Here is a 27,677-nt window from a genome sequence, read left to right as displayed (position 1 = left end):
CCTCCCCTTTCCCCCTTTTAAAAGTCCTTGTGATAACTTGCAAATTGGGAGATAGCACTTTTGGAAGGAAAGGATCTGCTCTTATGCCAAGAATGCTAGCTTCTTGAATAAGCATGTTTTCTTGCATTAACTCTCATCTCTGGTGAGCTGACTATGCAGCAGCAGGCAGCCTGGGCCTAATTATGACTGGTGTCAAGAGGCTGAGTCAAGAATGGTGATTAGGCTTTGCACTTGGGTACTTGGATGGGTGAATGGCCAAACAGTTCATTGAGCAAGAGAACTCAGATTTGCAGGGGAGACAGTGCATTCAGGTTTAGACATACGGAGTTGAAGGAGCCTCATCCCAGTGGGACTGTCATTAAGAAGTTCAAAAGTGCAAATCTGAACTTTACTAGGGCTTTCTGGGTTAGAGATGCAGCTCTGTGAGTCATCACATTTGGCTGTCTGTGTAGTCTGGGACTTAAATATTTGTTTCAGGACTTTAAAAAGATTTACTTTTATCTTCTTGAAACATAGATCCAAAGAGAGAGAGAGGAAAAAACAGAGAGAAAGGTCTTCCATCTGCTGGTTCATTTTCAAATAGCCACAACAACCAGGGCTAGGCCAGGCCAAAGCCTGGAACCATGAGCCTCTCCCAGGTCTCCCTCAACAGTGCAGAGACCCAAGCACCTGGGGCATCTTCCACTGACCTCCCAGGCACATCAGCAGGGAGCTGGATCGGAAGCAGAGCAGCCAGGACTTGAACCAGTGCCCATATGGGATGCTGGTGCTGCAGGCAGTGGCCCAACGCATCACACCACATGCCAGCCACGTTGGTAAATACTTAAATTTTCCAAGAAGGGGTTTTTAAGATGGGTGGAAAACAGGGTTTCTCTGATATAGTGATGGATTAGCAGAGACCTGGGGCAGAGAAGTGGCCTAATCTCACTGACATTTCTGAAAGATCACTGTGGGTGCTTTGTGGGAAATGGACAGAAATAAAGGAAGACTGAGCAGGAAGAATGGCAGGGAGGCCATGGAAATCATGCAGACCTGTGCCAAGAGTAGCTTGTATGCATCAAGGGACATTTTCAAGAGGGTGAAAGACAACCTGCAGAATGGGAGAAAATATTTGCAAAGATTTGATTAGGGATTAAAATCCAGAACATATAAAGAACTCCTACAACTCAACAATAACAACACAAAACCAAACCAATTCAAAAGAGGGCAAGGAACATGAATACATGATAAATGACTTATAAGCATATTAAAAGATGCTCAACATCATTAATCATTAAGGAAATGCAAATCAAAACTACTACAAAATATCACCTCACATTCACTAAGAAGGCTATTTTATATATTAAAAAAACATTAAGTCCCAGGGAGGGTGTGGAGAAATTGGAACTCTGTGCATGGCTGATGGGTGAGTAAACATGGTGCAGCCACTATGGGAAATTTAGCAGTTCCTCAAAGAGCTAAAAATAGAATTTTCATACCATGCAACACAGCAATTCCACTGCTTGATGGAAACCCAAAAGAATTGAAAGAAAGGACTTGATCAGATATTTTTACACCAATATCCATGGCAGCATTATTTGCATTAGCCAAAAGGTGAAACAGTCCAAATGTTCATCAACAAGTGAGTTAACAAAATGTGGTATATACAGTTAATAGAGAATTATTCTACTTTAAAGAGGAATTAAAAATTCCGAGACACACTAAAACATTGACAAATCTTGAAGGCATGCTAAGTGAAATAATTACACACAAAAGGACAAATATTCCACTTGGATGAATTGCTGAAAATCTGCAAACTCATAAAGATAGAAAGTAGCATTGATGGGGCCAGCACTGTGGCATGGCAGGTAAAGCCACTGCCTGCAATGCCAGCATACCATATGGGCACCTGTTCGAGTCCCAGCAACTCCACTTCCGATCCAACTCTTTGCTATGGCCTGGGAAAGCGGTAGAAGATAGCCCAAGTCCTTGGGCCCCTGCACTCCCATGGGAGACCCAGAGAAGGCTCTGGGCTCCTGGCTTTGGACTGGCCCAACTCCGGCCATTGCAGCCATTCGGGGAATGGACCTGCGGATGGAAGACTTTTCTCTCTCTCTCTCTCTCTGCCTGTCTGTAACTCTGCCTTTCTAATAAATAAATCTTAAAAAAAAAAAGTAGCATTGAGGCTCTCAGGGTATGAGAGAATAGAATTGAAGGTTACTGTTTAAGGGTACAGAGTTTCTACTGGGGATGATGCCAAGGTTCTGGAAATGGATAGTGGTGATGGCTGTATAAGTTGTGCATGTCCTTGGTGCTGTTGTCTGCTATATTTGCAGAAATAGAAAATAAATAACTGATCCCTCTAGTTGTATTCAGTGTTTTCTTATGACTGAGTTGGACATTTGATAACATTTGAACTCACCTTTTCTCATAGATTCAGTCATTGTTCTCAAAGTCAGACTTGTACCAAACACCTATTAAATATTTAACGTATATTTACCCAGTTTCAGATACCAATGAGAACTTGAATTGCTGAAGCAGCATTGTGGGTGGCGAGGGGAGAGTACTTTTGAAACAGCAGCGTTTCTGTGAATTACCTTCCAGGCGCTGTTAGATTTTCGTTGGTGAACCTGTCTATACCAGAGGGAGCGTAGTTCCAGATGATTTCCTCAGCAGCTATGTAGTAGTGCCTGACTTGCTTCCCATGGATGCCATCCTCTGCCGGAGACTTGTGGCAGTCCTGGACCTGGAAAAAGGCCTGCAGCCCGGCTGAAACAATGCGGGAGGGGGGACTGGTTAATGCAGCAGTGTTCATTGCTTGTTTTCATCATGGAAACTGAAGAAACAAGCAGACAGAAGCACCATTATCAACTAAGGTAAACACCTATCGATGAATTACTAAAGGAAAAATTCAAGTTTTTATGTACATATAGCATAGCAAAAAGATGTTAAGGCTATGTTTTAAAATGTGCCAATTTCTGTGGTGTGTCGCTTGGTAGTACTTTTGATGAGAAGAAAAGGGCAAATTTCTAGATAAGCAGAAAGGGGCCATGCTATTTTAAGGGGTAGGTAAGGTGGGTGAGGAGGAATACAATGAGCATGTATTAGGTTCTTACACACAAAATGACTGGCACCTGCTGTGAGGGGGCCCGCCTGTGGTCCAGGTCATTTAAGGGTATTTCAAAAAGTTCATGAAGGGGAGGGCCTTTGGCTTAGAAGTTAAGATGGCAACTGGCTCATCTTTGTTCCATATTAAGTGGCTGGAGTCGGGTCCTGGCTCCACTCCCCTCCCAGCTTTCTGCTAATGTGCGTCTGGGAAAACAGTGGATGACGGCACGAGTACTTGGGTGTCTGTTACGTAAGTGGCTCCAAGCTCCTGGACCAAGCTCCAAGCCCGTCCCAGCCCCAACCCTTGTGGACTTCTGAGGAGTGACACAGTGGATGGGAATTCTTTGTTTTTCTCTTTGTGTCTCTTAAATAAATAAATTTAAAAAATCTCTTTAATGGCCAACAAACACATGAAAAAAATGTTCAGGATCACTAGCCATCAGGTAAAAGCAAATAAAAACCACAGTGAGGTTTCACCTCACCCCAGTTAGAATGGCTCTCATACAGAAATAAAAAAATTTACTAATCCTGCAAGCATGTGGGGAAAAAGATGTCCTAATCCGCTGTTGGTGGGAATGTAAACTGGGCAGCCATTGTGGAAGATAGGCCTTGAGACTGATGGATGCTGGCTGGGGCCATACCCCAGGGCTTCCAGAAGGTCTCTTGACCGGACACCAGACCTCAACAACCCAAATGGTGTTGGGCCAGGAAGTGACTCCCCTGCTCTTTGGAGTCCTCACGAGCTGTAAAGCCAGAGGTTCCACTCTTCATACGTCTCATCTCAGCCCTGGGATGTTGGTCTGGTCTGACTTGGCCTCCTTTCACGGGGATAGGCCCATTGCATGGGACTGAGAGAAGGGGGTGGAATAACTTTGAAATTCAGGCAAGGGCTACTCTCTAGTGTTTTTCAAGGGCTCCCTGATGGGACACCAGACCCTGATAGCCTGTTAGGATGTTGTCTGAAAACTCCACCCTATTCTTCCTTCCTCGGAGATTAGTTTGTTGGTGAGACTAGGTGCAGCTTGGAGCAAGGCCATGGGCTCTGGGCTCCATGCCTGAATGAATTTTTCATTTACCCAGATCCCAAGAAGATCTTTCTCTCTCTCTCTCTCTCTCTCTCTCTCTCTCTGCTCCTCTAAATGCTTTCTATATCTCATCAGGTCTCCTCAATTCCTACAAACTTGAATTCCTGGTCTCATTAGTGGGTATTTCCTAGCTATTTTGCTTGTTAGCTCTGGGTTAAAGCTTAATTATCCTTTTTGCAGACAGGCAGTTTTTTGATCTAGACTCCCATTAAGACCCCACATGACTCAAACTTGTTTAGACGTCTCAGTATATCTCTGCTATCCCCAACTTCCTTCTCAAATCCCCTCTATTGGGCCCCCTCTGTCAGGTCTTTCCTACTCTCTGTGTTTCCTAGCCAGCTCCAGCAAGTTATTTCCTTGTCTTTTGTTCTGACTATGTTAAAATTGTTCCAAACTATGGGCTAATTCCATCTGCTGCTTCTTATATTTAAGGTTTTATTTCTGATTCTTGGGATGACAAAGAGACAGAAATTTTGTGTTTTGTTGAAGTAATCTATTGTGTTTTCTTAATGTCTCTGTTAAGTTCTGATTGTTTAAAAACATTTTTTTTTTATTAATAGTTACTCATTCTAAAGCATCTGAGTAATTATTTTGTAACAATGATCAAATCTGGTCTACATTATATCATGATGTTAACATCTTATTTTAACCAGATATTTTAAGCCTTCTTGGTATCTTTCACAGGCATTCAAAAAAATCAAAGTTCCACATTCTTTGGACTTTGATATTTCCAGTTGGGCCCCTGGAAATTTCAAAGGATATATGTGTCATCCTGCAGAGACACCAACTAATAAGGCTATTTGGATTATATTAAAGGTATGTCAAGATGTGAAGTGGTGCTAAATTTTAAGCTATGATAATGTAAAATGCTACTGATACAAATGTCCAAAAGTTACAAAAGTCTAATGATCTTGTTGTGTTATCAGACATGATGGTTATCTTAATGAGAAAGGCCCAGAGACATGAAAAGGATGTTTTATAAAATCCTACAGGTGCTTTCAGAAATAATTTGTGGAAAAAGCAAGTGCCTCTTGTTGGTTAATGAGTTCATAATTTTAAACAAGGCTATTTGAAGTCTTTTGTCATCCATAGTTTTGAATTCTTCAAACACTAAAAATCAGATTTACTGCTCATCAAGTTAAAACATTGTTGGCTCTATGTTTAAAACGAATCCTCTTTTAGATTCCAAAGAACTTCTTTTTCACTGACCTCTATTTTATTTAGCACTTCAAGGACAGTTCTGTAAGCACATAAAGTCAGTAATGGACTACAGGTTCCAACTGAGAAAAAGTATGGTTAATTCAGATTACTAAGAGCAGGAAATAATTCTAATCAATTGATGATAATTTTAAAAAAAAAAGCTAAGGATTTTAAGAAGCTATTACTGAAATTGCTTTATTGTTCTATATTGTATGATACATGTATAGATATTCTATATCTACGTGGGAAAATTTACTTATTAAGAGTTCTGTTTTAATTGGCTTATAGATAAAAATATTGCTCATAAATTTAAACTGCTAAATTAATTGATGATATCCTTTTTGGTTCACGTAACCTAAAATAAATCCCTGTGCCAGATGTTTTAAATTTGTTAGTAGGAAGAAACTAAAAATGTTTAAGTCATTGACATGTTTGTACTTGGGTTTGCTGGTCAAACAAGTTACATTTGTGTTAGATATATAAACTATGTTTCCAAATACATGTACTCTTGTCTGAAATTTATAGAAGGTATTGTACCTTTTGATAAATGTTTTTGTAAGTTGTCATTTAACAGTTAAAATTGTCTGCTAAGTTTTGCTATTAAGTTACTAAGAATAAGCAATCTGGGAAGCCTGACTTGATTCCTCATTTCTCTAATCTCTTCAAGATAAGAAACTGATTTCTATTCTGACGGCCTCTCCACTGTGATGTACAGTTTGATCTTTAGACTTTATAAAAGGGATGGGTAACATTTTTCTGTAATAATAGCCTGGCCACATAGAAGACTAAATAACATAGGCAAAATGAGAGCTTAAATTATGATTTCACAGCTAGATTTACTTTGCCATGGGCACAGTAAACATGCAAAACCTTCCTTTTCAAACCAAAGGAAGGGAGAGAAAGTTTTACTAATGACTTCAAATTTTATAGATAAGGTGGTCATCATGCCTGATGTTAAAGCGAGGACATAGCTTTCCTCATGGGCATTGTCTACCTCACAGAAAGACCACTGTCAAAACATGTGACTATAGAGTTCTAGCTTTGGCCACCAGAGATTAGGAATGGGACTGAGCACCCCCTTGACTTGCATCTCTTAAAGATTTCCTCTGGTCTACTTTACCAGAAACCTGGAGGAAGAGGAAGCTAGGCAGCAGAAGCAATGTAAAGATAGGTGGCAGGCCAATTAATGGCTGCTTTACACAGTGATCTGCCACCAAGGAGACCCAACGGGCCAGTCCACTCGCATTGGTTTTTGATTTGGAAAGCCAGGGTCTTGATTGAACACAAAAGTCAGCTTTTGAAGAGCACTGGCAGCTCTGCCAGCCAAGAGCTGGGTCACTGGAAACAGAACTGCCTTAGGGGTTGAAGGACTCCTGGGTCAGAGCCAAAAAACCCTGTTGCCCTTAAGCTGAAAAAAGCCTTTCACTTGGCTTAGCTTCCAAAGTGACCACCACTGTTGAGGGAACAGCCAATTAGGGTCAGTAACACTGCAGGCAGACTGTAAACCTCCTTCCAGAGATGCCACCTGTCTACTATTCAGGCCAGCTCTCCCCCCAAGCCAGCAAGGCAATGGAAGTCCACAGGATGCCTTCCCCAAGGAAACTTCCAATTTTACCATAAGAATAGCAAGGGAGTGCGGATTCCATCCCTCTGAGCTCACCAAAACAAGTTACCTATCCCACCCCTTGGTAAATAAGATTATGGATCAGGTCTTTTGATGGGTTTTGTCCTTGCCTTGTAACTTAATGTCAAGTTGATAAGTTTTTTCCTTCCCCGAAATTGTGCTTCAAAACCCCACTACCACCAACCCCTTCAGATTTTGCCTCTCCTGGAGCCCCCCTCCATGCCACTCTGGCTGGAGATCTCTGACTTAAATAAATCTTGCTTTTAAGTCTTAAAAAATATCATATATTTTTACACTTTGTGTTTCTGTGTGGGTGCAAACTGATGAAATCCTTACTTAGTATATGCTGAATCGATCTTCCGTATATAAAGATAATTGAAAATGAAAAAAAAAAAACCCAACTTGGTTTTAAATTGGAAATTGCATAGAAAATTAATCAATTTTTTAAAAATATCATGTAGGTTCTCTGTCCTTAATGTGCTGTACATTGTGATTTAATGCTATAACTGGTACTCCAACAGTATTTTTCACTTTGTGTTACTATGTGGGGGCAAACTGTTGAAATCTTTACTTAATATATACTAAACTGATCTTCTGTATATAAAGAGAATTGAAAATGAATCTTGATGTGAATGGAAGGGGAGAGGGAGTGGGAAAGGAGAGGGTTGCGGGAGGGAGGGAAGTTTGGGGGGTGGGGAACCATTGTAATCCATAAGCTGTACTTTGGAAATTTATATTCATTAAATAAAAGTTTAAAAAAAAAGAAAAAAAATCATATATTTCCCCTGATCTGTTGTAACTAATAGAGTACAAAAATTATATATAAGCAAAATTGACATTTTGAGATTCGATGATTGTTTATAGCCCTTGTCTCTACTGTTGAGGAACACTGTTTTTTTCTTCTTACTATTTGTTGAATTCCTTTTTTTTTTTTTTAACTTGAAAGGCAGAATTATGAGGTGCAGGATGGGGGAACAGAGAGGGAGGTTTTCCATCTGCTGATTCACTCCCCAAATGGCAGCAATGGCTGGAGTTGGGCCAGTCCAAAGCCAGAAGCCAGAAGTTTCTTCCAGGTCTCCCACTTAGGTGCAGGAGCACAGGTCAGGGGACCAGGTCATCTTCCACTGCTTTACCGGTTGCATTAGCAGGGAACTGGATCAGAAAGGGAGCAACCGGGACTTGAACCGATGCCCATATGGGATGGCAATGCTGTAGGCAGCAGCTTTACCCACTACACCACAGCAGCAGCCCTGACTATTTGTTGAATTCTTTACTTAGTGTAGGGTAAATCTGATGAGTATAAAATAAACTGAAAATAGATCATTGACAAATTAAAAGAAAGAATAAGAAAGGAAGGAGAGTGAGAGTATGGGGAGGAGGGATGGTAGGGTGGGAAGTATCACTATGCTCCTAAATCTGTATATATGAAATTTGTTTACCTTAAAAAAATAAAACTTCTTAAAAATTATTTTTTGACAGACAGAGTGGACAGTGAGAGAGAGAGAGAGAGAGAGAGAGAGAGAGAGGTCTTCCTTTTTCTGTTGGTTCACCCCCGCAATGGCCGCTGCGGCTGGCGCGCTGCGCTGATCCAAAGCCAGGAGCAAGGTGCCTCTCCTGGTCTCCCATGAGGGTGCAGGGCCCAAGGACTTGGGCCATCCTCCACTGCCTTCCCGGGCCATAGCAGAGAGCTGGCCTGGAAGAGGAGCAACTGGGACAGAATCCAGCACCCTGACCAGGACTAGAACCCGGTGTGCCAGCACTGCAGGCGGAGGATTAGCCTATTGAGCCTCAGCGCTGGCAAAAATTATTTTTAAGAATTTCATGGGGGCCGATGCTGTGGCACAACAAGTTAATGCCCTGGCCTGAAGTGTCGGCATCCCATATGGAGGCTGGTTTGAGTCCCGGCTGCTCCACATCCGATCCAGCTCTCTGCTATGGCCTGGGAAAGCAGAAGATGACCCAAGTCCTTGGGCCCCTGCACCCTCATGGGAGACCCAGAAGAAGCTCCTGGCTCCTGGCTTTGGATTGGCGAAGCTCCGGCCATTGCGACCAACTGGGGAGTGAGCCAGTGAATGGAAGATCCCACCCCTACCCCCATGAGCCTCTCCTCTCTCTGTGTAACTCTTTCAAATAAATAAATAGTGTCTGCAGGTCAAATTAGCATAGCAAAGGCCTAGATTAAACCTAATTTCTTTAAGAGACAAACATGACAAGCTAATAATTTTCAATACTAATAAATATTTTCATCACATTGCATTAAAGAGACAAAGGAGAGATTTATCAAATTAAACTGAGGAATAGCCAGACTCAATGAACACATGTGGCTACACTTGAAAGAAACACGTGAAAAAAAACCAGGCCACCTTTTAGTGCAATATTCAAGTCTTCTGGTTTTATAATATTGGATATTTTACAAGACTGAGAAACTATTTACAGTACTATCAAGGAGGAATTGTACTTTCTAGGCCAATTCTTTTCTACAAACTTATGTATTTTCAGATCTCAATACTTTATATTCCAGTATTTAAGGCTTTTTATTACTTTATGATACATGCCAGTATAGGAATAAAACTAAAACACCAATCCAATGGTCACATCATTACCAAGGCAATTCAGCTTTCGACTCTCATTCTCAGTCATCTCCCCACGAGCAGTGTAACTGAAACCTGCCTCTTTGTTCTAGCTGACAGCTGACGTCAGGTAAAGATGCCCTACCTTTCAGATGGTTCAGATTCTGACAGCTAAGCATCCATTCTCCAGGGTTCTGGGCCACCATAAAAGCATCAAAAAGAGTAGCAGGAAAGAGGTTGACCGTATCGATGCGGTAGTTCTTGTTCGTTAACGCTTGCCCGTGAAAGAAAGCTGCGTGCACATCAACTTCATTGCCCATACCAAAAAGATACCACTTCACTCTGTCTTCTGCACACATGGAGAGTCCTGGGAGACTTCCAAACGTGTATCCATTCACAGCTGTAAGTCAGAGCGGAGTTTGTGAATAGTAGACATTGGTGCCTGGGATGGTGGTAGTTACTGCTACAGAAACGCTATCAATCTGGGATAGAAAATACCTGGCACACACCTTAATGTTCTGTCCTCCTGTACCATGTCAGACATTGCTAATCGAACACAGCACTCTTTCATTTTGGACATGAATTCAGCCTGAGGGTTCTTTTCAACACCACAGTAGCAGATGAACACAATACTGGAGATGAAACTATTTGCTTTGTTATAAATTGTATGTTGTTCGTATATGTGTGTTTGTAAGTACAGATGTGTGCGTATATACATACATTTACACAAAACCAACACAAAGTAATTTTAAAAAGATTAAAGGCTATTTAGTAATCAATGGGTTACTAATCATGTCAATAGTAGTAGTATGGGTGTTTTAATTTTTTCTTATTGTGTATCAAAACTTTTCCAATTTTATAGTGGAGATTTCTCTTATAGTAAGAAGATAGGGAAAGTTTTGTTTCCTTTTTAAAAAAGATTTATTTATTTATCTGAAAGTTTGAAAAGCAGAGTTACAGAGAGAAAGAGAGACAGAGAGAGAATCTTCCATTCACTGGTTCACTCCCAAAATGGCTGAAACAACTGGAGCTGGGCCAGGTGGAAGCCAGGAGCCAGGAGCTTCATCTGGGTCTCCCACATGGGTGCAGGAGCCCAAAGACTTGGGCCATCTTCAGCTGCTTTCCCAGCCATAGCTGGAGCTGGATCAGAAGTGGAGCAGCTGGGATTTAAATCAGCACCCTTATGGGATGCTGGCCCCTGCACCACAGTGCTGACCCCATGCTTGCTTTTTTCAGATAGGAAGACAAAAATTGAAAAAAAAAAAATAAGGAAGAAAAAAAGAAATTCAGAAGAAGGACAGCAGGAGCCAGGGAAGAGAGTCTCAAGATGCAAAAATTCAAAAACTGGTGGCCGGCGCTGTGGCGCATCAGGTTAAAGCTCCAGCCTAAAGCACCAGCATCCAACGTGGGTTCTAGTTCAAGTCCCAGCTGCTCTTCCGATCCAGCTCTCTGCTATGTCCTGGGAAAGCAGTAGAAGATGGCCCAAGTGCTTGGGCCCCTGTACCCACGTGGGAGACCTGGAAGAAGCTCCAGGTTCTTGGCTTTGGATTGGCCCAGTTACGGCTGTGGTGGCCATTTGGGGAATGAACCAGTGGATGGAAGACCCCTCTCTCTATATATCTATCTACCCCTCTTTGTAACTCTGTATTTCAAATAAACAAAAATAAATATTTTTAAAAATTCAAAACCTGGATGGTCCCAGAATTTCCTGGGTAGAATCTAGTTCTAGGAAGGACATTTATTTGCTAGCAGTACCAAACCAAACCTCTCTAAATAGAAGTCTGAATATCTTTTCCTAACATTGATTTTTTTTTGTTGTTGTTGTTGCTGTTGTTAATGTATAGCAGAGGCAGAATTAAAGTATGGAAAGGGGACCTGACAGGCAGATAAAAATAGGAGTTGCTAACAGAAATAAAATAATTACTTTATTGAGTAGTTAATTTTTCTATGTTGGCAGTGTGGTTATCTTTGGGGTCTCAGTTTCTGAGTTCAGGTATCTAGCATAAGATGAACATAAACATCTACATGTGTTGGTGTGGTTGGTGTAAAGGTACTGGATTTCTCATGCAAATTCTGAGGGCTCAGTAGTCTTACTAAGTCTAGCATTTGTGTCTGAGAATTAAGAAAAAGATTAGGCAGTAAAAAAGACATTTCTAGACAAAACAAAATAAGCCAAAATACAGCAAAGACTGATGTAAAATGAGTGGCCCAGTGAGGGCAATGTGGTATGTAAAGGAAATAGACCATTTGGAACCAGTGGTCCCAACTATTTTCTTATATATATAATAAAAAAATAATAATAACATAGTAATGAAAATAACTTGGTATTCTGCAATACGTGTATAATTTTAGTTTAATGGTTTTAGAGTGCCTTAAATAATTTTTTAAATGTCTTGGAGGATAAGTAAATATATAAATGATACATACACATGCATTACACCATAACTGATATTATTTTATCCTTATCCGTTTGGGAGCAATTTTGATGTATTCAGCTTTATCCAGCTTAGAGAGTTTTGATTTTGACCTATTTAGCTGAGTATCAACTTGCATGTCTGATATGCTTGACTACCATACACTAAGCTAGAAAAACAATTTTTATTCGGTGAGTGATTAGGCTTAGCAGAATTAAACACATCAAGAAAAAACAGCGTTAGCAGTCTTCTGTAATCTTACAATACATTCTGTTACTCTCCCGGAACTCTTCATCGTCTTTGTCGACTCCCTCTGGTTCAGAGCAGTAGGTCTTAATGTTGTCTTCTAAGTACCAGCTATGATTCTCATCCACCACAAAAAACATCACCACAAATTCTTGATCAATATTTTTTTCTTTTTCTTTTTCCTTATCCAGAGAATCTGAAGTAAAAAAATCATGATTTCAGTAAAGTAAATTTCAGCATATATTTTGGTTTATATTTTCAGGTGACCTATGAGAGTTTTTGAAATGTTTAGTATTTCCCTCCTAAACCACAAATAGGGACCAGCCACTCCCTCCTGTTTTACAGATGTGGAACCACAAAAGGAATTTCGTGTTCAGTTATCCTACACTTGGGAGACACTCGCATATCTGGGTGTCCACGGACCACATGACTTAAATGCTGTGTGGCCAATGGGAAGATGTGTCAATGTCTTCTGGTGTGTGTAACCACAAGCTGAAAACATCTCTGCAGGTTATTAATCGTTCTTCATGCAAGCACTGTAATTCACGTGCTTGAGCTATGTTGTCTTTTCCGTGATGTCAGAAATAAGTACTCTGATATTATATTGACCAATATGGTACAAATAACTACAAATCTGTTACCATGGAGAGCCACTGTGAAGTCCCATTTGACAAAGCTGTAATTTCCCAGACTGCTGTTTGAAGTTGCATATGGCAAGCTCATCCCCAAACACAACATATCCCATGCAGTTTAGCTTTGCTGCCATTTTTCCTACGCAAAGACTGTTCCTGCTTTGCTCTTTCCTTCCTTTTTAATAGGCTCATCACCTCTCTACTTTATTCAATTTCAACATAGATGACTTCACCTGCATTAAAGAACAGGCCTACCCCTAGCTTTTGGTCAAATCTTGTGAGCAATAATGAGAGAATGCACCTTTTTTACACATTATTAAAGGTCCGATGAGTCCCGAGGCAATATCTTTGGGAGCATCAATGTGGGAGTGGTAAATCCTCGTCACACAATTGCCATCTCCTTCACCAGGGCTTTGTTCTTCACTGGCATTTAGTATGTAAGTATACCGCTCTCCCGGAAGCACTTTGTCATCTGCTTTTTGAAAACCTGTGGTATTATCAGGGTAGAGGGCCCCTGGAAAAGAACAAGCAGCAAAGTTACACAGTGCATATATTTGAACTCAATCAAGAAGATGGATCATTCATGAATTCACTCAGCAAACATTTATTCAGCCATTAATTTGTCGCCCTTGGGTGTGCAGTGATGGCCTCTGTGAACACAGGGAAATAAGAGGCTGATGGCTGAGGTATCTAGAAATTTCACAGGTATTTTTATTTTTTATACTTGACTGAGGCTTTCAGGAGTAAGTAGTAATAGATAGGTCAGGAGCAGAGTGACTTTTGGTTTGTAATTGAAAGAACAACTTTCAGCTGGGAGTCATGGTGTGGAAGTAATGTCCAAAATGGCTATGCACCTGATAATTTGAAACTTCTTACATGGTATCAGATTTTTGCCTGGGAAATAATCATGGAAATGGAACATTTTGGGGGGCCAGTGCTGTGGCACAGCAGGTTAAGCTGCTGTCCGCAGTGCCGACATTCCATGTGGGTGCTGGTTCATGTCTCAGCTGCTCCACTTCCTTTCTAGCTCCCTGTTAATGGCCTGGGAAACCAATGGAAGACAACCCAAGTCCTTGGGCTCCTGCACGCATGTGAGAGACCTGGATGAAGCTCCTGGCTCCTGGCTTTGGCCTGGCCCATCCTGGGCTATTGCAACCATCTGGAGAGTGAACCAACAGATGGAAGACTTCTCTCTCTCTCTCTCTGTAATTCTGACTTTCAAATATGTAAACAAATCTTTTAAAAATTTTTATTCATAAATTTGTAAATTTCCAAATATATGCAAAAGTCAAAAGAATAATATGTACCCATGAACTCAGATTCAACATTAATGATCAACTTAAGTCCCATCTTACTTCATCTGTACCCCACTCACTCTTACTTCCAGTACTATTAAATTATTTTATTTAATTTTAAAATGTTTATTTATTTACTTGAGACCTCTCTTATCCACTGAGTCATTCCCTAAGTGCCTGAAATAGTCAGGGGCCAAAGGTAGGAGCCAGGAACTCAATCCAGGTCTCTCAGTGAGTGGCAGGAACTTGAGTCATCACTTCTGCCTCCCATAGTTTGCACTGGCGAGAAGCTTGAATCAGGAGTCATATCTGGAAATTGGACCTAGATACTCAGATGTTAGACAAGTGTCCTAACTGGCAGCCTAACTGCTAGTCCAAAAGCCTGGCCTCCATTGAATTACTTTAAAGAAAATCCCAAACATTGTATTCCATTCATAAATACTTCAGTATGTATCTCTGAAAATAGAACTCTTCTTTTTCCTTTTAACAGATCCACAACACTATTATCTCACTTTAAAATGAATGCTACCCTAATATGTTATAAAATTGTAAAAAAAAAATAATAAGACAGCAGTTAGCCACTTATGCTTATAATGTGATTGGTTTGCCCAATCAAGAGAGACACATTCGGGGCTGGTGCCATTGCATTGTAGGTAAAGCCGCTGCCTAAGTGCCAGCATCCCATATGGACGCTGGTTCGAGTTCCTGCTGCTCCACTTCCAATCCAGCTTCCTGCTAATGTGCCTGGAAAAGCAGTGAAAGATGGCCCAGGTCCTTGGGCCCCAGCACCCACGTGGAAGACCCAGAGGAAGCTCCAGTCTCCTGACTTCGGATCAGCCCAGCTCTGCCATTGAGGACACTTGGGGAGTAAACCAGCGGATGGAAGACCTCTCTCTCTCTCTCTCTTTCTCTCTCTTTCCACCTCTGCTTCTCTGTAACTCTGACATTCTAATAAATAAATAAGTCTTTAAAAAAAAAGAAAGAAATCACTAACAGGATTAAAAAAAAAGAAGAGATACATTCAAAACATTCATGTTCTAAAACAGTATCTCATTTTAAAAAGTTGCATAATTAATCAAAACTAGTTTTACATTCATTTCCAGGCTTGATCCTTATAACTTCAATGAACTATGTCATAACTCAAGTATTCTTGCTTGTGACAGTAGCTGACATTTACTGAGTTGTTACTGAATACTTTCATAGTCCCTATTTTATCAATGGGGGAACTAAAATGCTGAGAATTTAAGTAACTTCTCCAATATCATCCAGCTGGTAAAAGGCAAAGCTGAGACTTGACTCAGACCTTGGTTTATTAATTTCAAAGTCTTTGTTTTCAACCATGACAGAATACCCATTCATTTCACTATCACTATCAAGCACAGGCACCAAACCTTTTCTTTATTCTTCTTGTACCACTTTTAAGACTTTTGAGTTCTACATTCAAATGACCCTTTTGGTCTGTTGTGCAGCAGATGTGACTCGGGGTCACCCCAGCCGCATGTACCACTTGACCGATGTCTGAGACTACTCAGGCCGCCTCAGCTGGGACGGAGTTCTCCCCGAGTAAGGACTGCATTGTTTTTTGGTTTTTTTTTTGTCTTGTTTTGTTTTACTTTTTGACAGGCAGAGTGGACAGTGAGAGAGAGAAACAGAGAGAAAGGTCTTCCTTTGCCGTTGGTTCACCCTCCAATGGCTGCTGCGGTGCGCGCTGATCCGAAGGCAGGAGCCAGGTACTCATCCTGGTCTCCCATGGGGTGCAGGGCCCAAGCACTTGGGCCATCCTCCACTGCACTCCCGGGCCACAGCAGAGAGCTGGCCTGGAAGAGGAGCAACCAGGACAGGATCCGGTGCCCCGACTGGGAGTAGAACCCAGTGTGCCGGTGCCCCAAAGCGGAGGATTAGCCTATTGAGCCACGGCGCCAGCCAGGACTGCATTGTTGTCTCTTCTTGGCTTCACTGCATGCGTCCGTCTCTCTTGTTCCAGATACATGGCGGGAAAGGGGTTGGTACTGGGGACGAAGCTCCAGCTCTTACTGACTGTCACCAAGAAGTCTGCCTAGAAATCCCATCATATTCACACCTTACACAAACACACACAACCTGGAGAAATAGTTTCTAGGATGAACCAAAATAGCTGTTCTGCAGTTTAGAGCTAAAAGACATAGTGACGGGTCTTTTCCTCCTGCCCGTGCAGCTGTCCCACGAGCTGAACTTACCTTCATGTTCCTTATAGTATGTGACTCCATGTGAATGAAAAGTATAGGGCCTAGAGGCAAAGTTTTTTAAATGTACATAAATTTTGTCTCCAATTTCGGCTTTGATAATAGGGCCTAAAAACCCTAGCCAGACTGGTTTTTCTATCGTTGTTGTAAAGGTGCCATCTGTGTACTGAAGATAAAGAGCTTTTTTGTAGATTCTTCCAATTCTATTTGGGCCATTTTGAAGATACCTATTGGAGTGTTCTCTGCAAATAGAAAGAAGACAGCTCTATCAGGAAACATGATTTCTGGTGATAACATTATAATTAAAGAGAAATAAATGACCACATCACGTTAAATGTTTGTCTGTGATAGGAATGTCTTCAAAAAGAAAGTGGCAAGTTGGCAGGTATCCCCTTCTATTTTAATGATGCGAGGTGTTTCTTAGCAGGTGTGTGGCAGAGAACCACCTGTGAAGGTATCCTAAAAAATATGGTGCATCTTACCAGAGTATTTTCTCCAAGATTTCCAGGTGAAAACACAGAGACATTAAGGAATAGAATACAAAATTAAAATCATTTGCTAAGATAAAGCAATTAATATATTTTGCATTATAGTGCACTCAGCTACTGGAAAAATTTAAATTTATAAGCAATCAATCTGGATATATGAGGCTACCAAGTATATGTGTGTCTGTGTTTTCTTAAAGTAAAATTAAGCTAAATTAATTATATCAATTGAATGTATTTTAGCAGTCCTAAATCAAGGCTAAAGTTGATGCATGAAACATATGTGGGTTTTAAAATTACCTTTAGATTTAAATCTCCCCTGCGTTTTGTTAAAAGATTATTTATTTGAAAGGCAGAGATACAGAGAGAAGGAGGGAGTGGGGGAGAGAGAGAGAGAGAAAATATCTTCCATCTACTAGTTCACTCCCCAAATGGCCTCAATGGCTGGAGCTGGGCCAGGCTGAAACCAGGAGCTTTTCTGGGTCTCCCACTCAGTGCAAGGGCCCAAGGACTTGGGCCATCTTCTACTGTTTTCCCAGGCCATAGCAGAGAGCAGATCAGAAGTGGAGCAGCTGAGACTCAAACTGGCACCCATTTGGGATGCTGGCACTGCAGGCAGCAGCTTTACCCGCCTTGCCACAGCGTCGGCCCTCCTCCCCTGTGTTTTTCAGATTTCTCACTACTGTTTTTTTTAATTTTAATTTTTTGACAGGCAGCGTGTATAGTGAGAGAGAGAGACAGAGAGACAGGTCTTCCTTTTTGCCGTTGGTTCACCCTCCAATGGCCGCCGCGGCCGGCGCACTGCGACTGGCGCACCGCGCTGCTCCGAAGCCAGGAGCCAGGTGCTTCTCCTGGTCTCCCATGCGGGTGCAGGGCCCAAGCACTTGGGCCATCCTCCTCTGAACTCCCGGGCCACAGCAGAGAGCTGGCCTGGAAGAGGGGCAACCAGGACAGAATCCGGTGCCCCGACCGGGAGTAGAACCCGGTGTGCCGGCGCCGCTATGCAGAGGATTAGCCTGTTGAGCCATGGCGCCGGCCTCTCACTACTGTTGATTCTTAGCATTGAATGTTTATACTCTGATTTCTGCTGATTAAAAATTGCTTAAAACTTTGCTAAAAATATCCACAAAGACAATAATAATCAATAAAACAAGAAAAAAAGGTGAGTTTTGAACTGATTCTTGAACTGAACTTTTGAACTGATTCTCGTTATTCACTTAAACTGAAGCCTCCAGATAGCCCAGTGGGATCTACTTTGAGGCAGTGCCATGCAGCCTTTCAGGTTAACCTGCTTGCATCCTGGGCTGCAGCAAGCCTCTCCCCATCAAGGTGTCTTCCACTTGAATAAAAGCCGCTCACCCTCAGGATGATGACCTTGGGCTTGTATTTGTTTGTGTGTGTATGTGTGTGGATGTGTGTGTATGGGTGTGTGTGTGTTGTCTGCTCTCATCTGAGCAATGTCTGACACCTTATCATTCTCCATTGAGTCTTTATGGGGCTGGGTAGGCAGACTGAGGAACACTTTGTGGTGTTGCCCCAGCAATGAGCTCATCGGAAACAGTGAGGCATATTTGTTCTTCATTTCTTCAAAACAAGAACTGCGCCTCTCCAGGGGCTCTGGACTGTCAATGCTGCAGAATTTAAAACCTGGGTTCTCAAAAGCCTCGGGCTGTGGCCCGATGTTTCTTAGGGTTTGCATAGGAGACTATTGAAGAAACTGGTGAAATGCAGATTCCTGGGGCCCAGCTCCACGGATCTGGGCCGGGGTGCAGGCATCTGCTTTTCCTAAGCCACGTGCTGGTGTGTCCTGATGAAGCAGGCTGCTCTGGGGTCAAGGGTAACCTGAGGAAGCTCTAAGGCTGAAGGTGAAGAGAGTTGCTCAGTTCCAGGCAGGAGGATTCCTTGACACTGTGGTTCAGGAATGTGGACAGTTGTGTCTCCAGGTCATCTGCTGGCAGCAGCCAGATCTCTGCAGGCAATGGCTGCATAGATTAAACCTGAGTGCTGAGCCCAGGAACCAGGGAAGCTCAGAGCAGTCCTAGTGATGGAGTTTGAGCTAAAGAACAGGTGTTGGAGATAACAGAGCCACTGCCCCTTGGACTGATCCAGGGGCTTCTACCATGACCACCTCAAAGTCATCACTATCTTCCCATGATGCCATTTTTCCCTGGGTTGTATGTACTCCAGTATTCCTGAAGGAGGCAGAATTGTTCTCTGAAAAAAGACCAAGTTGGTGTTTCCCTGTTCACCTCTGGAGCCTAGTGGGAGGGCCAATCTGGAAGTTAGAAAAATCAAGTGACTTTTTTTTTTTCCACCTGATGAGAAGCAGCAAAACCAGGGGTGTGCCCACATTTCTCGTATTTGCTGTCACCTTCTGGTTATGTATTACAGTTTCCTATTTTGTTAGGACAAAACGGAAAATAATTTGGGAAGATTCTGAGACACACCAAGAACATGGAAAACATGGAAAAAGCAGGACTCTACCCCTAAACCCATGGCATTGGTGTGGATGGGAGGAATCTTAATACATATATGCTCTAATATCAGCAAAAATAATTGACTAATCACTGAAGAAAGACCACTGGGATTAAGAGCAGAGATTTCCAGTCTGTTATGGAGCAGAGGCTCAACCAGATTACAGCATCAGCTGCAAAGTCTTCAAACCTGTGACTCCTCTGTGGGCCCTCGAAAGAACCCTTGCCCAAGCATCTCCAAGGCTTGTCTAAGCTCCAGAGTTAGTTGCCTTCAGGGTCTGAACAACTCCTATTTCTAGGAGACTGGGCTGACATATTTGGAGATATTTTACTCTGTGATCTACCATGCCCTGTCGCTAACACATCTTACATAGGCCAATAAAACAACAGCTTGAGAATTCCTAAAGCTTCATTTAAATAAAGTGTGTATTTATGTTTTCTTGAATGTGATGATACAGCGTTTAGAAATACATCCTATCCCATTTCAAAAAACTATAGCAGGCTTTGTGAAAATACTTTCATTGCATTGAAATTCCCCCGTATTATTCATTTCCTAAACTAGGAGGAGCATTGCCTAGACTTTGAGACTCATCTTTTTCTACACCAAGATTTCGGGGGAGAGAGTGTGAAAATGATTTTACAATGATTTGGAGCAGGCATTTGTCACAGTGGTTAAGACACCACTTGGGTAGAGGACCGCAGAGCACACTGGAGCTCCGGGTTTGCGTTCTGGCTCTGCTTCTGATTGCAGCTTCCTGCTAACGCGCAGCCTGGGAAGCAGTGATGAGGGCACCAGCTCTTAAGTTCCCACCACCCGCATGGGAGACCTGGATGGAGTTCTAGGCTCCCAGCTTTGGTCTGGCCCAGGCCTAACTGTTGTGGGCATTTGAGGAGTGAATCGAAAGATTTCCATCTGTCTCAGTCTTTCTGCTTTTCAAATAACTAAAAAAATGAATAAAAATTTGGAAAATAAAACAATCTGAAGCTATGATATATCCAGGATTTCTCACACTTGGAATTCCTTTTATGTACATTGCAATCTGCAAACTGGTTTTCCTGTCTTGCATTTTATTGTGAAAAATTGTCTCAACCAAATAAGGAAATTGCTCATATTGTGTGATTTTTGGAAGGAGGTCTATTTGCTTATGATCTGATTGCAGGGGAATATCAAAAGGTCATTTTGGGGGGCCAGCGCTGTGGCACAGCGGGTTAACGCCCTGGCCTGAAGCGCCGGCATCCCAAATGGGCGCAGGTTCAAGACCTGGCTGCTCCACTTCCGATCTAGCTCTCTGCTGTGGCCTGGGAAGGCAGTAGAAGATGGCCCAAGACCTTGGGCCCCTGCACCCACATGGGAGACCCGGAGGAAGCTCCCGGCTCCTGGCTTCGGATCGGCGCAACTCCAGCTGTTGTGACCAATTGGAGAGTGAACCAATGGATGGAAGACCTCTCTCTTTCTCTCTGCCTCTCCTCTCTCTGTGTAACTCTGCTTTTCAAATAAATAAATAAATCTTTAAAAAAAAAAAGAAAAAAGGTCATTATGGGATGTCTACTTAGTAATTTCAAGAGCACAGCTTTGGGACAAAGGGTCAGTTTCTGGAAACTTGCAGGAAGTTTGCCAGTCTGATATTAACTTACAAGAATCTGTTCTAGTTGTCCTTTGAACCAAATAGTTCACATTTAATTGTGGTTCTTCCTGTTGCCAATTATAATAGGCTCCGTTTTGCTCCTCTTAGCAAATATGTTTTCCTCCCAATAATCACATTCCCTCTTTTTAGCTTCATCTCTGTTTTTAAAAAGCCAACACCTATCATTTCTGGTAGACTCAGATGGAAGAGAGAGTTTTTAATGGTAGAGGACTTAATTATTTTATGTTGCCTTAGTAAGAACAAAAATGCTGCCCCCTCCCATGAAGTCATAATTCACTCAAGCGATCTTGGCTTGTGTTTACATGCGGTTACTAAAGCTTGAGAATTGAGGGTGAAAAGTTTCCTAGATTTTTGACCTCATTAATCTAGACATTGTTTTTTTGTCACTGTGTAACAAATGACCACACAGTGGCTTAAAAGCGTATCCATTTTCAATTTGGCGGTTGTATGGGTTGGGAGTCTGGCACGGCATGACTGTATGCTCCACTCAGAGCATCATGGTGTTGAAATCAAGAGGTGGTTGGGCTGACTGCTTGTCCAAGGCTCTGTGGAAAAACCCACTTCCTCGTTCATTCAGGCTATTGGCGGCAGAATTCAGTTTACTGAGGTCGCAGGGTTGAAATCCCCGATGTTTGCTGACTGTCAGTGGCCTCTCTCAGTTCCTTCAGGCCACTCCCAAGCCTTGTCAAGGGACCGGTTTCAGTCATCAGCAATGGGTGGAATCGCCCGCAACTCTCTGACACCCTCAGCTGCCTGGATCTTCTCCTAGGTTCCAAAGCGTAAAACCAGGGAGTGGGAACATCCTGTCCCCAGGGGCCGGCGCTTTGGACTAGGACATCTTTTGGAGGCCTCTTTAAAAACTCGGTCACCACAGGATGGAGTCATAAGGAAAACAGGAAAGACACTGGCAGACGCTCAGCCTAGGTGTGCCTTGCACAGATGGAAGTGAATCGTAGGCTCTTGCTAGTTTCATTTCCCTGGCACGGCAGGAGTACCTAACGCAATGGTCAACTTTCTTCCGACGTTCTCAGGAGAGAGAGACCCAACACTGCAGAGCTAGAAGCCTGTGCGGTGTTACAGCCACTGAGTTAGACCCTTCGTACACAGTCTCCGGGATGATGTGTTCACCCCACACTGTTATTGCTTACTTGGTAATCTTAGAGAATGAATCACTATCAGTGAATTTTCCAGAAAATTTTAGCTAATTGTAACTCCTTAAGAATCACTGAACATTTTAAAAATCATTTTTGAAGAGTTGTGAAATAATTAATTGGGGGACTGTCATATTGAGATGACTTCAGTACCTTGTGGGTCCTATATAAGTGAATCCAAACCCAATTTAAGGCAAACAGTAGAATGAAACTTCAGCGTAACTAATCAGAAACCACGAACTAGACTCTAATTAGAAAGTTTAACAGCGATCACTGCTTGACCTCTTACTGGAGACTTTCCAGTTTAATCCAATTTTTTTCTTACTCTTACTTCCACCAAACACCTTCTAGAAGGTTCCTTTCTTGAACCCCACTTGCCAGTGAACTGCTTGTGGTCTGGAGCTACTAGATTTATAAATGGCTAACAGCTCACATAATCCTGTTAGAATTTTAATGTACCTAAGTTTATCTTTCTTTTTTTAAATATTTATCTATGTATTTGAGAGGCAGTGTCTTGGACAGAGGGAGAGACAGAGAGAGAGAGAGAGGTCTTCCATTTGCTAGTTCACTCCCCAAATGACTGCAATGGCTGGAGTTGGGCACATCAGAAACCAGGAGCCAAGAGCTTCTTTGGGTCCCCCATGTGGGTGCAGGGGCCCAAGCACTTGGGTCATCCTCTGCTGCTTTTCCAGGTACATTAGCAGGGAGCTGGATAGGAAGTGGAGCAGCCAGGCCTTGAACCAGTGCCCATATGTGATGCTGGCACCACAAGTGAAGTCTTAACCCACTACGCTATAGCATCGACCGCATAAGTTTATCTTTTAGCAGGGATAAAATGGACACTTTCAGTGCAAATTCTTTCTCTAAAAATATTTTGTTTTCTTTCCTATCTTCTTGAACAGGGGACATGATATAATGGGGGAAAATTACTTTTTGAGTTCCGTGAAGATGAACATTTATTGCATACTTAATGCATCCTGATTGCTCAAAATCATAACAATAATTTTATTAATGGGTGGAATTATCTTAGTTTGTTGCTTATTTCTTAGATCAGGATTTGTATTTCTTAGATCAGGATTAGTCATTAGGGATGCTTATAATGAATGACATCTTCATTATATCATTTGTTTTTTAAACCTACAATGATCTGGAAAACTAGGTAAAAAGGTTTATAAGAACTGTATGTTCGATAATTGTTTACAACCCTAGTCTCAACTGTTGAGGAACAGTGGTTTAGTGTTTTTTCCTTTATACTATTTGTTGAACTCTTTACTTAGTGTAGGGTTAACCTTATGAGTATATGAACATGGAATAAACTGAAAATAGATCATTGTAAAAATTAAAAGTGGAAATAAGAGAGGGAGGAGGAAGAAGAGTGGAGGCGTGGGTGGGAGGGAGGGTAGGGTAGGAAGTATCACTATATTCCTGATTTTGTATATAGAAATACATGAAATTTGAATATCTTAAATAAAAAATTAAAAAAAAAGAAAGTCAACATGCTTGAGTGAGAACTCATGAGGTCAACTGTGAAAAGGCCTTAGGATGATTATTCTTGTGCTTAAAGAATTTTCTTCTTACTTCCAGCTTCCTAGGGGTCACTGAACACACAAAAAAAGTAACCTGAAGCTAACAGTATTATTATGTTTGTTATTAATTCAATAAATATTAAACTTATCAATATTAAGGACCCAGAGTATTCAATTGTGGGTACCAATTATATATATGTGTGTGTGTGTGTGTGTGTCTTTTATTCTTATTTAAATACAAATAACAGGATCAACAGGATCAGGAACTATCACATATACTTTTTTTTAAAGCCTTTATTTAATGAATGCAAATTTTAGGAATATAATGGTTCTTCCCCCCATACCCACTCTCTCACCCCCACTCCTGTCCCACCTCCTACTCAATCTACCATCCCACTCTTTATTAAGATTCATCTTTAATTTAACTTTATCATATACTCTTTATTATTGATTTATTGAAATGACAGATGACAGATGAGGCACTGACCCAAGTAAATGGCAGGTGTGAGTACAGTATAAGGAAATTACTTTTCACCCCATCCTATTCAAAGTCAATATTATCAGCTCTGAGAACAAACTGCCCCTAAAAGCCTGAAAAGGTTTCAAGAGAAATGCTCACTATCTGAGGAGTGTCTGGACAGAGCTATTATAAATCTTAACCATCAGGTCAATTTGACTTTGTGATGCGCTCGTAAGTTCTACTTCATCTTAGCCATCTGGAGTAACCTTGTGCAATCTTTTGTTTTTTTTTATAAATTCCTTATCTATTCCCAGAAATGTCCTCCTTAAAATTAACCAGTAGCCTTTTCAGCACACCCTCTTGTAACCAATTATGTCCTAAAAAAATTAATCTGTAACCTGTGAGGAAGACACCCCCATTAACCTAAAACCCATCTTTTTCAGTCAGGCCAATGTATGTTTACCGTATACTCATGAATGAAAATTTACTGTCATGGAATTTCTAAAATTGGACGACTCTGGAACACTTCCCAAGTCTCATGAAAAGTCGCTGGGCTTGCATCTCCCAGACCTAGGTCACTCATATTCCTCTCTGAATAAACCCTTACATTGACCTTTTAACAGAGGCTATTTAGTTTCATCCATAGCATTAATATCATAGAGGTAAACTCTTTTCCTAAACTTTAATGTATCTGACTTTTTCCTTAGGAAAAAAAATATGTAATTTATATTATATTTAACAAGGAAAGTACTGAATTCATACATAATAATCCTTCTGGTGAAGCTGTAAAACATACATCATATTCCAAAGAAGAGAATACTGTCTCAAAACTTTGCTAGAAAAAAGCCAATGTCAAGTTAATTTTTACCTTTATGTCATAAATTTTCCTTACTGTGCATTATTAAATTAATAAAAATTATTATTATCAACTATGTATTACTTTTATATTGTGAGGAATTCCAACTATACATAAAATTTAAAAGAATAATATACACCCATCAACAAGAGTCAGTATTTATAAAATTGGACATATAAACTTAGCTGTGTTTTAAAGTTACAGTCTTAGCAGCTGACAGCCATTGAACTCACTGTTAAAATACATTTGTTAATGTAGTGACTGCTGTTTCTAAAACCAAATTTCCATTTGGCAGTAAATGTTTAATGAACATTTTTATAAGTGGTGATCTCAGTGTAGATAAACTTCCATAATAAAAATCCTGAAGGACAACTATGTTTTTCAGTTTTCTTTATAGTGAATATTGCTTGAAATAGGGAGCTTTCAACTGAAGCACGAAAATATTTAAGTTATATGGAGTTTTGGGGCCATCATAATCAGTGACATTTCTATACATATTTGATGCTCTCCAAGCACTGTGCCAAGAGTTTTACCGCAACCAATCTTTAAACAAACCTATGAAGTATGCTAATTACCCACATTTGACAGATTAGCACTCTGAAGTGATGAAAGATTAGCTCAATTATGTCCAGAGGCATCCAACAAATATTAGGCAGAATCATTTATACAAATTATACTTTATTTCTATGAATGATATTTTGAAGGATTAAAAAAATATTGTATCCTCACCATGAATAAGCAGTCAATGGTGTAACAGGCGGGCATAGCATTTTACATAGTCATTAGTCATTGCTTAAATTAAAGAACCTCTGCATAAACAAACACAAAGAGAATGCTGATGGGAGAGGCAGTGAGACCAGAAGGAGAAGCCTCTCAAATGATAAGCACCCCAGGACAGAGGGGAGACTGGGTGAAGTGTCTGCACTTTCAACTCCACGTTTTGCAGTTTCTATATAAAACAAATCAAATAATTATTTCACTTTATTGGCTTTATTTTTAAATTGAAAATTTATAAAATTGGCCTGTAAGCAATAAAAACAGTGACTTACGTGTCCACTGAAATAAGTTTCTTTCCCTCCTGGTCAGAGGCGTAGTTCCAAGCTATTTCAGAAATTCCAATATAATAATGCTTCTCTTCTGCCTGGGCTTGGGTATTACATAAACACAAAAAAGCCCCAAACATCAAAAGCTTCATTTTCCCCCCTTCTCGGAGAGAGAGCCTGAGAAGCAATGAAGTGAAATCAGAAGCAGGCAGATTTATAAGCAAGACTTTCTTCCGTTATTTGCTTGATTGACACAATTTAATGTTGCACAAGAGTAAATTGTTTCGTTAAAGCAAATAACAGTTTCCAATTCAGTGCAGTTCTCGTAAATCCAGAGAAAAAACCGGTTGCTGGTTGCCAGGATTCTCTGACTACAAATAAAGTCAGCAGTTATTGTTGGAGACACCGGAGTAGCATAACTGTGCCTTTTTCCATTCATCATGTGAATTCCAGGAGGGCAGAGAACATCTCTAAATGCTCCCATTGTTCATCCAACAATAGGATAGAGTATGGTGTCCTGCAAACAGTGAACTTTTAATAAACCCAGAGAAAGATTATATAAAACAGGCAGCACTTGACTACTTGTAGAAGCCAAGCAAAAACTTAATTGCAACTTTAAGATAGGAAACCTGCTATTTGGCATGCCAAATTTAAGTCACCCAAAATAAGAATTTCATTTGGAAGAGTTTATCTGTTTGGTAAGCTCTCAACACACCTTCATGGAAATTTTATCAGATCTGCACTATGGAAGATCTGCACAGGGGAGCCTCAGAGGAGTGGATACTTTTGTTTTAATCATCAAGGAAATCAGCCATCAATAAATCAATGTTAAAAGGCAAGAATTGGTCTCAGTAAATAGAAAGCATATTGGTTTCTTAGCCTGGGATTTCTCTCTTTGAAGTGGACATGGATTTTAGCATGAAAGACTATATGAGGTTCTTTTCTCTAGAATCCCTCAAAGTATTATGTATCTGCCAAGGGTTTTTTTGTGGAAATAGATTGGTACAGGAGAAAGGCCTCTGATGTTTGAGTAGTTCAAACATTAAGAAAACGTTCTTGAAGGAGCCTGCACTGTGTGCCAGGCGCTATTCTGGGCACTCAGGGTCCAGCCGTGAAGATACCTACCCTCGTGGAGCTTGGGGTAAAACACCAATAGGGAGATGAAAAAGGACATGGACAATGTCAGTTTTGAAGTGCTACAGAGTAAAGTAGGCCAGGGAAGGAGAAGAATGATTGCTGGGGAAGTGCAGGAAGAAGACCCAAGTCTGATGCTATCTCACGCCCTTAGGCAAGACACTTCAGGGACCTCAGCTTCAGCTGCAGGTCTGTAGTGAGAGGGCTGTCACCCACAAGGGAGCAGCTCCTATTTCCTGCTGGTACTAAGTAGCCTGGCTGAGGTACCTGAGTCACAGAGCCCGGTATGCTCCAAGGCGTCCTTCTGGAGCTGCCCTGATTGATGGGCACTCATGGCCACTGAGAGGACTGGAGTGGTGACTGGAGACTGAGCACCTGCCCAGACCCCACTGGCCGACCCCTGTGCCTTGGAAGAAACTGCTGCTTTTCACAACAGGTGCGTGGAGGGCTCCTTTCTCCAGGTGGCACACACAGGGGAGGGCATATCTTAATGGTTCATTCTCCTGGGATGTGGGCTTTTTTCTAAT

The 27,677-nt window shown here is 41.3% G+C and overlaps 1 protein-coding gene across 5 annotated transcripts in view; it reads right to left on the bottom strand.

Annotated features, from left to right (window-relative positions):
- CP (ceruloplasmin) overlaps window positions 1-26,210 on the bottom strand; it is a 69,280-nt gene extending 43,070 nt beyond the window's left edge. For all 5 annotated transcript variants that reach the window (XM_062213236.1, XM_062213245.1, XM_062213253.1 and 2 more), the window contains exons 1-6: window positions 26,023-26,210; window positions 16,370-16,617; window positions 13,160-13,372; window positions 12,243-12,422; window positions 9,712-9,966; window positions 2,577-2,748 (exon numbers count right to left, since the gene is read on the bottom strand). In XM_062213236.1, coding sequence (XP_062069220.1) covers window positions 2,577-2,748; window positions 9,712-9,966; window positions 12,243-12,422; window positions 13,160-13,372; window positions 16,370-16,617; window positions 26,023-26,168 — 1,214 coding nt within the window. In that variant the 5' untranslated portion in view covers window positions 26,169-26,210. The remainder of the gene's footprint in view (window positions 1-2,576; window positions 2,749-9,711; window positions 9,967-12,242; window positions 12,423-13,159; window positions 13,373-16,369; window positions 16,618-26,022) is intronic.
- Between the last annotated feature and the right edge of the window lie 1,467 nt (window positions 26,211-27,677).

The sequence above is a fragment of the Lepus europaeus genome, chromosome 2, assembly GCF_033115175.1.
Source record: "Lepus europaeus isolate LE1 chromosome 2, mLepTim1.pri, whole genome shotgun sequence".
NCBI classification, from domain to species: Eukaryota; Metazoa; Chordata; class Mammalia; order Lagomorpha; family Leporidae; genus Lepus; species Lepus europaeus.
This window is presented reverse-complemented; position numbering and strand designations above follow the sequence as displayed.